At 45.3% G+C, this 12,145-nt stretch overlaps 1 protein-coding gene across 2 annotated transcripts in view; it reads left to right on the plus strand.

The window, feature by feature from the left end:
• The first annotated feature begins 4,064 nt into the window (after positions 1–4,064).
• Positions 4,065–12,145, plus strand: part of EIF2B5 (eukaryotic translation initiation factor 2B subunit epsilon) — a 28,576-nt gene continuing 20,495 nt past the window's right edge. For both annotated transcript variants that reach the window (XR_013987037.1, XM_081007947.1), the window contains exons 1-4: positions 4,065–4,263; positions 10,094–10,218; positions 11,303–11,488; positions 11,609–11,786. Coding sequence is in view for 1 of the 2 variants with exons in the window: in XM_081007947.1 (XP_080864073.1) it covers positions 4,099–4,263; positions 10,094–10,218; positions 11,303–11,488; positions 11,609–11,786 (654 nt within the window). In the remaining variant the exon portion in view is untranslated. The remainder of the gene's footprint in view (positions 4,264–10,093; positions 10,219–11,302; positions 11,489–11,608; positions 11,787–12,145) is intronic.

A 12,145-nucleotide genomic window follows, 5' to 3' on the forward strand; every position in this document is an offset into this window, starting at 1 on the left:
AGGTAAAGGTTGTATTTCAGATTACTGAATATATTTGCCACTGGAGATGCTGCCAGGGATTAAACCTGGGGATTTGTGCATGCAAATTACCGTAGATGTTCTACCACTGACCTTCAGAAGGGTTAGAAGGAATCAAGCAGCCCTTAAAGTATCCTGGACCCAAGTCATTAAGGGCCTTGCACATTAATACAATGACCTTGAACTTGGCCCAGTAACTTATGATCAAACAGTGCAAGGTTTTTAAGCACAGGAGTTATGTGCTGGTGGTAGTTTGCCTCTACCAACATCTAGCTGCAGCATTTTGCACCAGCTGGAGCATCCACACCAGGCCCCCAAGGGTAGCCCCACATGGTGTGCATTGCAGTAATCAAGCCTTGGGGTTACCAGAGCATGAATCATGGTGGCCAAACTATCCCTGTCCAAGACATCGCTGGCATAACAACAACAATTTGACTGGTTTGCCCCAGCCACTCTGGATGGCTTCTAACAAATATAAAAGCACAATAAAACATCAAGCATTAAAAACTTCCCTACACAGGGCAGCCTTCAGATGTCTTCTAAAAGCTGTATAGTTATTTATCTCCTTGACATCTGATGGGAGGGCATTCCACAGGGCGGGCGCCACTATCGAAAAGGCGCTCTGCCTGGTTCCCTGTATTTTTTTTATTTTTTTTGTAAAAATTTTTATTGGTTTTACAGAATGATTTTAAACAATACAAACAAATAAAAAAAGACATACAAACATGTAAAATTTCATAACCTTTTTTTCATATCCCTCTCTTCTCGGACTCCCCCAAACCTCCCCTTCCTACATCCCAATTTCCAAAATTTGTTTCAGCAAATTCTAATTAATTTTATCAAATATATTTTTTCTTATTCTTTTCTTCAACTTAATCTTATGTCACTGTAATCTCCTTTTCTTTCTCCAAACCTCGACATTTTAACATTCCTCAATTTTATAATAGTTCTTAAGGTAAATTTTAAATTTCTTCCAATCTTCTTCCGCCGTCTCTTTCCCCTGCTCACGGATTCTGCCAGTCATCTCAGCCAGTGTCATATAGTCTATTACCTTCATCTGCCACTCTTCCAAGGTGGGTAATTCTTCTGTCTTCCAATACTTTGCGATGAGTACTCTTGCTGCTGTCGTAGCATACATAAAGAAATTTCTATCTTTCTTTGACACCAATTGGCCGACAATGCCCAAGAGAAAGGCCTCTGGTTTCTTAGGAAAAGTACATTTAAGTACCTTTTTCATTTCATTATATATCATTTCCCAGAAAGCCTTAATCTTTGGGCACGTCCACCAAAGATGATAAAAAGTACCTTCCGTTTCTTTACACTTCCAACACTTATTATCAGGCAAATGATAAATTTTTGCTAGCTTGACTGGGGTCATGTACCACCTATAGATCATTTTCATAATATTTTCCTTTAAGGCATTACATGCCGTAAATTTTATACCAGTGTTCCACAACCATTCCCAGTCAGCAAACATAATGTTATGACCAATGTCCTGTGCCCACTTAATCAGGTTCCCTGTAACCTCACTTCTCGCAGTGAGGGAACTGCCAGAAGGCCCTTGGAGCTGGACCTCAGATGGGGGTGGAGATGCTCCTTCAGGTCTACTGGGCCGAGGCCATTTAGGTCTTTATAGGTCAGTACCAAAACTTCGAATTGTGCTCAGAAACGTATTGGGAGCCAGTGAAGATCCTTTAGGACCGGTGTTATATGCTCCCTTTGGCAGCTCCCAGTCACCAGTCTAGCTGCTGCATTATGGACTAGTTGTAGGTTCTGAGTCACCTTCAAAGCATTCGGCGATAAAATTCCTAGCCACTGAGGCTGCCTGTGTCACCTTCAGTGACAAAGATGGATCCCCAAACTATTAACCTGTTCTTTCAGAGGGAGTGTAACCCCATCCAGAATAGGCGGCTAACCAATCTAATCTCCTCAAGTGGTTTTCAAACAATCTGCAAGTGGCCTACCTGAACTCTTCTACTGCTCAGCGTCATGGTGTCAAGGCTAGTATTGCCGGCAGCACCGTTTGTACAAAGAGAAGCTCCTTTGCTGATGCAGCGTCCTTTATCCCAGGCAGACGCTCTCTTGCGCTGACATGCCAGCTAATCCTCTCCCACCATTTTGGGCTGCTTTATTTCCCCAGGGCAGCTGGTCTCTGATGCAGCATCTGTTTCTCAGCAGAAGTCTAATCTAGCTGTTTTATTCCTGCCAGCCAGCACAGTTTCTCCTCTTCAAACCCAGCATTGCCTTCAGTGATGCTGTAAACCTTTAGTCTAAAAATCCTTGCCAAGCCTATTATCTAAATAATACACTCCCCCCGCCTTGGAAAAAAAGATAAATGGGTCAAGATCTTGTTTATATTTCGCATCAGGTTACAAATATGCTGTCTTTTCCTAGATTACTACAGATCCAGGGGTACTGGTATGGCCTTGGTCCAGTATACCTGAAGGAGCGTCTCCACCCGCACAGTTCAGCCCAGACACTGAGGTCCAGCTCCGAGGGTTCCCTCCCTGAGAGTAGTGGGCTCAGGACTGTCCTACACCCTGAGAGAGGCATTGTTGTTGTTGTTTAGTCATTTAGTTGTGTCCGACTCTTCATGACCCCATGGACCAGAGCATGCCAGGCACTCCTGTCTTCCACCGCCTCCCGTAGTTTGGTAAAACTCACGCTGGTAGCTTCGAGAACACTGTCCAACCATCTCGTCCTCTGTCGTTCCTGTCTCCTTATGCCTTCAATCATTCCCAACATCAGGGTCTTTTCCAGGGAGTCTTCTCTTCTCATGAGGTGGCCAAAGTATTGGAGCCTCAGCTTCACAATCTGTCCTTCCAGTGAGCACCCAGTGAGCTGATTTCCTTAAGGATGGATAGGTTTAATCTTCTTGCAGTCTATGAGACTCTCAAGAGTCTCCTCCAGCACCATAATTCAAAAGCATCAATTCTTCGGCGATCAGCCTTCTTGATGGTCCAGCTCTCACTTCCATCCATCACTACTGGGAAAACCATAGCTTGAACTATACAGACCTTTGTTGGCAAGGTGATGTCTCTGCTTTTTAAGAGGCTGTCTAGGTTTGTCATTGCTTTACTCCCAAGCAGGCGTCTTTTAATTTTGTGACTGCTGTCACCATCTGCAGTGATCATGGAGCCCAAGAAGCTAAAATCTCTCACTGCCTCCATTTCTTCCCTTCTATTTGCCAGGAGGTGATGGGCCCAGTGGCCATGATCTTCGTTTTTTTGATGTTGAGCTTCAGACCATATTTTGCGCTCTCCTCTTTCACCCTCATTAAAAGGTTCTTTAATTCCTCCTCACTTTCTGCCATCAAGGTTGTGTCATCTGCATATCTGAGGTTGTTATTTCTTCCGGCAAGCTTAATTCCGGCTTGGGATTCATCCAGCCCAGCCTTTCACATGATGAATTCTGCATATAAATTATTGCAAACCAAAGCACTCACGCAGGACCTGCTCCAAGTCTGGGGAGAGGCAAGCAGGCAAAATTTTATGCATTTATCCTTATTTAAAAGAATAAAAATAAAAATTGTGGGGGGGGGTGGTTCCCTGGGGAATGCCTTCCCATCAGATGTCAAGGAGATAAAGAACTACTTAACTTTCGGAAGGCATCTTAAGGCAGCCCTGTATCGGGACGTTTTTAAAGATTGATGCTTTATTATCTTTTTACAGTATATGTGTTGGAAGTAGCCCAGCGTGGTAGAAAGACGGGTGGGGAATAATAATAATAGTACTGTAATAATAATAAAAATTGTGAATAAAAATTATAACTTTTATTATTTTACTCTGAACTCAGCAACCATTTTATTTGGGTGCAGGATCGCTTCCCAACTTCTGTGCATAAAACAAGCCGCTAAAGAAAAAAAGGCGCCGGAACCCCGCGCCGCCACACGAAGTCGAGCGTGCGCATGCGCCGCGCGGGTCCCTCACTCCTCGCCTCCCCCCCCTCGCGCTGGTCTTTGCTCTCCGTCTTTTGTCCATTCTGATGCACCGTCCACCTACCCCTTTCCCCGCTCTTTCCGGAAGCGGAAGAGGCGGGCCGACGGAGGCCGCGAGCTAGAGCGAGTGAGAGCGAGGCGTGATGGCTGCCCGCGTCGGCGGCTCCTCCTCAGGGAAGCGTGGAGCCGGGTCCGGGGGCTCCCGGGGAGCTGAACCTCAAGAAGAGCCGCCGCCGCCTCTCCAGGCCGTGCTGGTCGCCGACAGCTTCAACCGCCGCTTCTGCCCTGTCTCCAAGGACCGGCCCCGGGTGAGGCGGCCGGGGTGGCGGCGTGGCCTTGCCTCCCTCACGGAGGCGCCGGGCCGAAGCGAAGCGCCCGGAGCTGCTGCCTTGCCTGAGGGTCGGTGGGGGGGGGCGTGTCCCAGGTTCGACCCTCAGAGGCATCTCCGGGCAGGTCTGGGAGAGACCCGCTAGCTAGGATAATTCTGAGCTGAGTGGACCAGCCTTGGGTGCCCAGGTGTTTTAGAGCCATAGAGTTGGAAGGGACCCCGAGGGTCATCTAGTCCAACCCCTTGCAAGGCACGGATCCTGGCTAAAGGATCCCTGACAGATCCCCCCCCCCCGACCTCCACATTAAAACCTCCAAGGAAGGAGATCTCTGGACTACAGCTGCCGGCACGTCTAGCCAGCAGCCAGGGAGAGGTTGGGAAAGCACTGCTGGCATCTGTCTCAGGAAGGTTGCAGCGGCCGCGGCGGCTGTAGAGACCGAAGCGGGAGAGACATGTTTTGTTGCAGCTGGGGTGGATGAAGGCGTCCTCCGGTTGTACTGCTGCAGGTGTACCGTGGCATTTATTCTCTCTGCGCTCCTCCTCTCGTTTCTCCACTGGTCACTGCTGTGGATGCATACCCTGTCTCCAGGCACTGTGACCATTTGCAAGGGATTCCCACACAGCCGGGTTGATGTTGCCAGCCTTCATGTCACAAATCTAGACATCTTCGTAACGCAGAATTGGTCTGCCAGCAGCCTTGGTCCCTGAAGCTGACTCAGCTCTGTGTTACAAAGGTGTCTGCAAATGTTACATGAAGGATGGCAACATCAACCCTGCTGTGTGGGAATCCCTTGCAGATGATTGCAGTGCCTTGAGGTCTGGCTTGGCCTAAGGCAGCATCCTCTGATGTTTGTGGAAGGACTGCAGCTCATGTCTGCGTTGGCCTGATTCAGTCTTCAGTGTCATCTCCAGCTGAGTTGAGAGAGACTCCTGACTGAAATCCTGGAGAGCTGCTGCTGGCCAGTGTAGGCAGTATTGAGCTGGGTGGACCCCAGTTGTCTGGCTCATTTTGGGGAGGAGCCACAGCCCAGAGAGTTAAAGTGTCTGCCTTGCAAGCAGAAGGTCCCAGGTCTGATCCCCGGTGGCATCTCCAGGTAGGGTTTGGAGAGGTTCCCTTTCTGAAACCCTAGAGATCCAGCACCAGTCACCGCAGACAATACTGAGCTAGATGGACCAATAGTCTGACTTGGTATAAGGCAGCTTCCTATGTGTACCCTATGAGTAAGCCCCATTGGATTCAATAGAGCTTCCCTGTGGTTGGTCACAGTTTGGATTGTGCTGTCATTCAGTGGTTGAAATTCATCCTCCTTTCTTCCAACACTGATCTTTGCTCATCTTTGGAAAAAGCTTCATCTCTCCTGTTGCATGACAGTTTGCTGTTACAGCAGCAGAAGTTATTTCTTTTCTTATAAAAAAGAATGGCTGACATTCAACTAAACAATCGCACAAGCCGAATGAGCCCCTTGTGCAACGGACCTTTTGTTTTCTCCTTGCCCCCTGCCCTCATGCACACACCCCATTGTCCCCAAATGTGCTGCAGAAGGTTGGGGGAACTTCATAAAAGATTTAGGGGGTGTATGGGGAGAAGAGCGGGAGAATGTTTTATTGCGTAAGGAGAAATCCTAGCAGTGACACAACATTTTCTTTAGTGCTATGTTGAATTCCACCCTTTGTGTCTTCCATTCTTGGAGAGATGACTTCCATTGTATCTTTAGATTCCATTCATAGCACACTCCTTTCTTAACTGATAGTTCCAAGAATCTCATTGTAGGGACATATTTAAGATGTTCACCTCCAGCCTCTGAGCCATGCACCCAACACTGCAAGCATTTTGTGTACACACAAATGCCAATGAAAAATCTCTGTATTGGGAAGTTTTAGGGATAATTTCTGAGGGCTGGAAAGATGTTCTTTTTTCTGAAAGTGAGCCAGATTAAGTCATCTTTCCACCTGTCAGAACATTAGCTCGCATCTTTTAAAGTAAGGAAAGTCATGATCCCTTATATTCAGTGCAATAGAAGGGTTAGTACTAAGACTTAAGCCTTTCTAGATATTGTCAGTTGATGGAGAAGGTAACTTCTCTGGGATAATTCATATGATCCATGAACAACAGCATGCCTTCCACTGAAATTACCAGTTGTTGTGGAAGATGTGTCATCCTTTGATCTTGCCTTTAAAAGGGGGGGGGGGATCCAGTATTTAGCAAGCCCTTGTAATCTGTGCCATTGCTGGTTGTTAAGCAGGCTTTGCTGGATAGTTTTTCAGTTTACAGCTGGCAAAACTTATTAAAAAGAGACACCTATTATTGTGAAAATAGCAGCTGAGCCCTGTCATAGTTCAAGAAAAGAGAATCAGTCAGCTCTTGAGCAGATTCCTTGGTAGGCTGGAGAATTCATCATGTTTTCTTGCAAGAGGAGTCCACAGTGATGGCTACTGGTGGCTGATAAAAATATTATCCAGTTTTGAGGCACCTGCAGTCATCTGAGGAGTTATGTGCAGCATTTACTTTATTGCATGCTTGTTTTGGAATGAACACATGCAACAGTTTGCTAAAACAGTTTCAGCAGAGTGCATGTTAAAGAACACACAAAGAGAACTTGGGACTCATTTCCAACAAGAAACTTTAAGTGAAGAATACCATATGCAGCAAGCTGGAGTGAATTGATTAGACTCAAGTTGCTGCCAAGTTTTTGTGGCACGATGGGGGGAAGGGAACTGAACTAATTTTTTTGCAAGGGCTGATGGAGACAATAGCATTGCTCTTAAGAAACTCTCATAGATGAACTTGTAGGCTATGAGCAGGAACAAACAGAAGGGTGCCACGACTGAGAAGGCCCAGTTAAATATAGTCACCTGTCTTAACTTGAGAAGCAGGAGAAGGATTTCCCCCCGCCCAGCAATCTTTGATTTAAAGGGAGAGTGTGTGGGCAGATGCATTTCTAAAAGTTACTGAGTCCAGACGATTAAGGGTTTTAACAATTAGCACTTTGAAGTTTTCCTGGAAGCTGTATGGTTCATTGAGTTAGCTGGCTTTCGGCAAAATGCACAAGCCAGACACCTAATGTATAGGCACGTGTACACCTCAGACATGCAGGTCCCCTTAGGTCTTAAAACTTTAATGTGGGAACTTCCCATCATTCACTAGTTTACAGTGAAGAAAAATAAACTACAAATCCATGCTGTGGTTAATTAGGAAACAATCTGCACCAGTTTAACGTTCCGGCTGTTGGAGCTACTGTTGTCATGTGTGCCTGGAAACAATGTGTGCCATTGTGTAAGAAAGGAAAGATGGCTGATCAGTGTGATAAGAGAGCACTTTTATTCCCTGAAATTTGAGGATGTGGCCATATGTCAAGAACCCTCCCACCACAAGGTAACAGCCAGGGGGAAAGGGAAATAGGAGGGATCAGGGATTATAACAGCTGAAGTATGGCTGTGCTATCTTGTTTCCTGTACTTCCTGTGAATGAAAGACTGAATTTGGGCTGAAACGAAATTACAGGCAGAGGTTTCTAGCAAAAGTTCTGTTGGTTCGCCTGTCTAGACTCTGTGGAATGAAGCCATGAGGCAGGGAATGTGTGAGAAGGCTGACTTGTGGGTTTTTTGTTTTTTGGAAGGTTGACTTGTTAATTGGTTTATACACAGAAATGATTCAAACAGGTTTTACGGTGAGGAAAAATAAAACACATACCTGGACCGTGGTTAGTGAAAAAGGAACTCCAGCAAGTATTTTGGAGGCTGCTTTGCTTTTTACCTTGCTGACGTGGAAGCTGCTGTCGTAATGTGTCACTTTGAGGGAGTTGTGGCTTTGCTGGAGGCTAAAGAGGCAAAACCACCACACAAAACTGCATTCCTTCCCTGCATTGAATTAGCCAGCCAGTCTTGTAAGAAGAGTACTTTTACTACCTAAAATTTGAGGTTGTCGTAGCCTGGGAGAATGAGTAGCTTTAGTGTTGTCCGATGAACAACTTGGGTCCAGGGTACCATAAGGATTGCCCAAGTCCTTATATCCCAGCTTGTTCACTGGGATAACCTGGAGGAACGCTGTTCATTGTACCCACTGCTACAGAGGCCTTACTGGCCTCAAACAGAAGTCAGACATTTAGTGTCAGTGGTCCCATGCCTTGGAACACTTTTCCAGCAGAAATTCAGCAGGCACCCTCACTTTTGAAGACTTTCCCATGCCAACAGGCCTATGTAGCAACTTGAAGGTTTTTTGTTTTTTGAGTGGCCAGTTGTTTTAATCATTGTTTTGCACAGCTCTTTCCCATTTTATCTTTGTATACCACCCTGATACTGTAGTAGATAAATGGCAGTATATAAATAAATGATGACTTTGGCAACTGGACATGCAATGTTTTTAACCTTTGATGTTTTATTGTGTTTTTAATATTCTATTGGGAGCTACCAAGAGTGGCTGGAGCAACCCAAGTTAGATGGGCAGCATATAAATACAATGATCATCTTGCCACTTATTTTGGGAGACTGGTTGAGGACAGAACGGGAGATAAAAGGATGTGATTTGCTGGCTGCTGCATCAGCAATAGGAGATAGGAGAGCATGACACAGCAGGAATTCATACCAGGCCGTGTATTATTGGCCGTTAGTATGTTTTGTTGAAGAGTCAGGTTAAATGGAGCCTGCGTGCAGTGATAAAAGCTTGTGGAACTTTAAAGCAGGAGAGCATACTTTGTGATGCAATCCTTTGCATTTCTGCTTGGGTCCAATTCCCACCAAGTTACGTGGGAATGTGCCTAATAAATGTGCCTAGATTTGCAGCCTTACAGAGCAATCCTAGGCACGCGTACTTGTGTTGATTGTCCCATTGTGTTAATTGGGGCTTACTTCTAGGAAAATGTGCATAGGATTGCTGCCTTAATTTCTTTGATAGACCAACCAACTAAGGAGGGTTAAATTAGTGGAGCCGAGACGGAAAAAGAATGGAAAATTAGAGGCCATGGGTGAAGCTGTACCCCAGTGCCTGGTTCAATATAGCTGTTGCTATGCTGTGATGCGTGTCACCTTCCTTTTACATGAGATGGAAGATGTGCTCATTTGGATGTCATGCTGGCTCTGTTGTATTGCTGGACTAAGGCATGGAAATATTAAGATGGCCTATTGATAAAAGCTGCAACTCATTGTTAACTTAGCTTGTCATTTTAATATCTTCAGAAGGCCACTTGTGGTGAGATTTGGTACCATACACAATTTAAAATTTTAATTGGCTAATGCTAGAAGGAAGATGGAATGGCGTGCAGGACTAAGTCCCCGAAGAACATAAAACTTTCAAACTCGGCAGTGCTGTTAAAGAGGATCAAAAACTTATTCTAACAAGTTTCAGGGGCATGAATTCTATAAACCCAGGGTATGGGGTTGTTAATTTCAAGGTCAAATTACACATTATGCTAAATGCATGCTTGCATTCAATATGTCTGGTTGGTTTTTTTAAAAACCTAGCGGCTGTGGATTGGGACCATGCAGGGAGTGTCCCTGTACTGGACATCCCTGTCCAGATGAATATCACCCCTTGAAGTTTGCCATTGGGGAGAAGACACTTTTAGCACCAGTAGCAGCTTGGGGGCTGATTTTTGTCAGGTGTGCTGGGGAGGGCAGGGCTTAACCCTCCTTGCTGTAGTCCTGATCCTATTCCCCCGCATGGCTGCTATTTAAAAACAACACCACACAAACTGTTTCATTGAATACAATCACACATTGAAAAAGACGTTAGGGTGTGTTCCTGCTAGCAGAATTATAGAATATAATGTATTATAACTTTTTTTGTGGAGACGCTGACTTTTCTTTATCCTGTAGGCTCTGATTCCATTGGCAAATGTAGCCATGATAGACTACACCCTGGAATTCCTAACTGCAACTGGAGTGGAGGAAACCTTCGTCTTCTGCTGCTGGAAGTCAGCAGAGATCAAGGAACATTTACTGTAAGAGCAGACACATTTTTGTTGCTTTTGGTCCTCCTTAGCTTTATCTCAGGTCAGCTATTCCTGCTGATGGCTTTTGTAGGCCGGAGGTGGTCAGCCCCCATAACCTCATGCTTCAAGTGGCATATAGGTTTGTGGCATCCAAGGGCAGATATGCTACAAGATGGTGCTGTGCTTTGCTAGGAATTGGGTGCCATGTATGAGTGTGCTAAGTGGTGGAACTGAGGCAGAGAGAGATGTTGGGGGGAGAGGGAATGTTAGCAAGAGAGAAAACGGGATTTTAAACCAGCCCCTGCTTTCCTCAAAGTCTGTAGTACACACTCTTTATACAAACAGTAGGGTGACAGAATAGTTAAGATATCAAAGATACCTTAAAATCAACTCATTCTTTCCAGCTTTCTTTTGTTAGGTGACACCCACATATGAGAGGTTTCCTGTAGACGTTTTCTTTTATACTTCATACACAAGTCAATATCTCTGTTTTCCAAGATAATCTGGAATAGTTCCTGATCTCCAAATTTATAGCAGTGCTAATAAAGAATAATAAATATGGGCTAAGCAGTCTTGTAGCTTTCTGCTCTGCTCAGGTAGACTCCTTTGGTGATTTTGGTTCATAATGCTGGTTTTGGGGGTTTTTAAGTTTGTATGTCTTTGGATTTATATCACTCCTTATTCTGAATTCTTAGAATGACTAGTAGCATTTTAGTATTCTGTGTTTTTTTTTGAAATCTCCCCCATGCATGGAGAAATCTTTTAGCCCGATCCTCCGCATTTTTATTATTAATTAAATTTATTGGATGCCTTCTCTTGCCACATGCTGCTCAAGGCATCTTTACAGAAAACAAAAACAAAGAAACGCTTATTTTCATTAAAACCAATGGGGGAGGGGGTATTAGGGTTATTTCCTTGTTGCTCCCTCAAGACATTTCAAGCCGTTTGATTTGTAATATGGTTTTTGTTTCTTCTAATGCCAGAAAAAAACATCATGGAGTCGTCATCTGCTGTACACAGTGTGCATATGTCCCCTTTAATTCCAGTCTATTAAAGTCCCCTTTAATTCCAGTCTATCTGCCTTCTTTGCCAGGAAATCTAAGTGGTGCCGTCCAGCCTCTCCAAATACTGTACGGTTTGTGACTTCAGACCTCTACCGCTCACTTGGTGATGTGCTGAGGGATGTTGATGCCAAGTCACTCGTTCGCTCTGACTTCATCCTTGTCTCTGGAGATGTGGTGTCCAATATTAACATTTCCACAGCTTTGCAGGAGCACAGGTGGGTATCTGGGAGGAAGATGAAGCAGCCTTTCTTGAGTCTCTGACTGTTTTCTCCTGGTGTGTGTCACTTAAATTAAAATCTCTCTTCCTTCACCACACCCTGACCACCTCTTTACAGGCTACGGCGGAAGCTGGAGAAGAACGTGTCTGTGATGACAATGATTTTCAAGGAATCCACACCAGGCCACCGTTCCAGGTGCCAAGAGGATGACGTCATCCTTGCCATGGACAGCTCGACAAAGCAAGTGCTGCACTACCAGAGAACTCAAGGGCTGAAACGCTTCCGGTTCCCTACGGTGTGTTAATAGGGGAGCAACTGTCAAGAACCTGAGGATCAGATTGGACTAAACAGTTGCGCGAGTGGGAGCCAGCGCAGCGAGTCCTGTTGGTGCAACAGGGGTCTCCCTTCCGAACTAGCTTTGAGGTGTTAGGGATTCATATGGGGGAGGAGAGGAGAGAAATGCTTGCAGTGATGGAACAATCCTAATAATATGACATTGAATTCCTCATCCAGTTATGTTCTTCTCCTGATAATCCATCACTGGTTCCCTTCCAAGACCCGGGCTCGGGCTTGCTTTTGAGCACAGACAGTTCAGTGCACCTCCCGTCTTATCTTGCAGGGTTGGTTGATGGTTGAATAAGAAAATGTTGTATG

This window comes from Podarcis pityusensis (assembly GCF_964106645.2).
Source record: "Podarcis pityusensis genome assembly, chromosome: 5".
Taxonomy (NCBI): Eukaryota; Metazoa; Chordata; class Lepidosauria; order Squamata; family Lacertidae; genus Podarcis; species Podarcis pityusensis.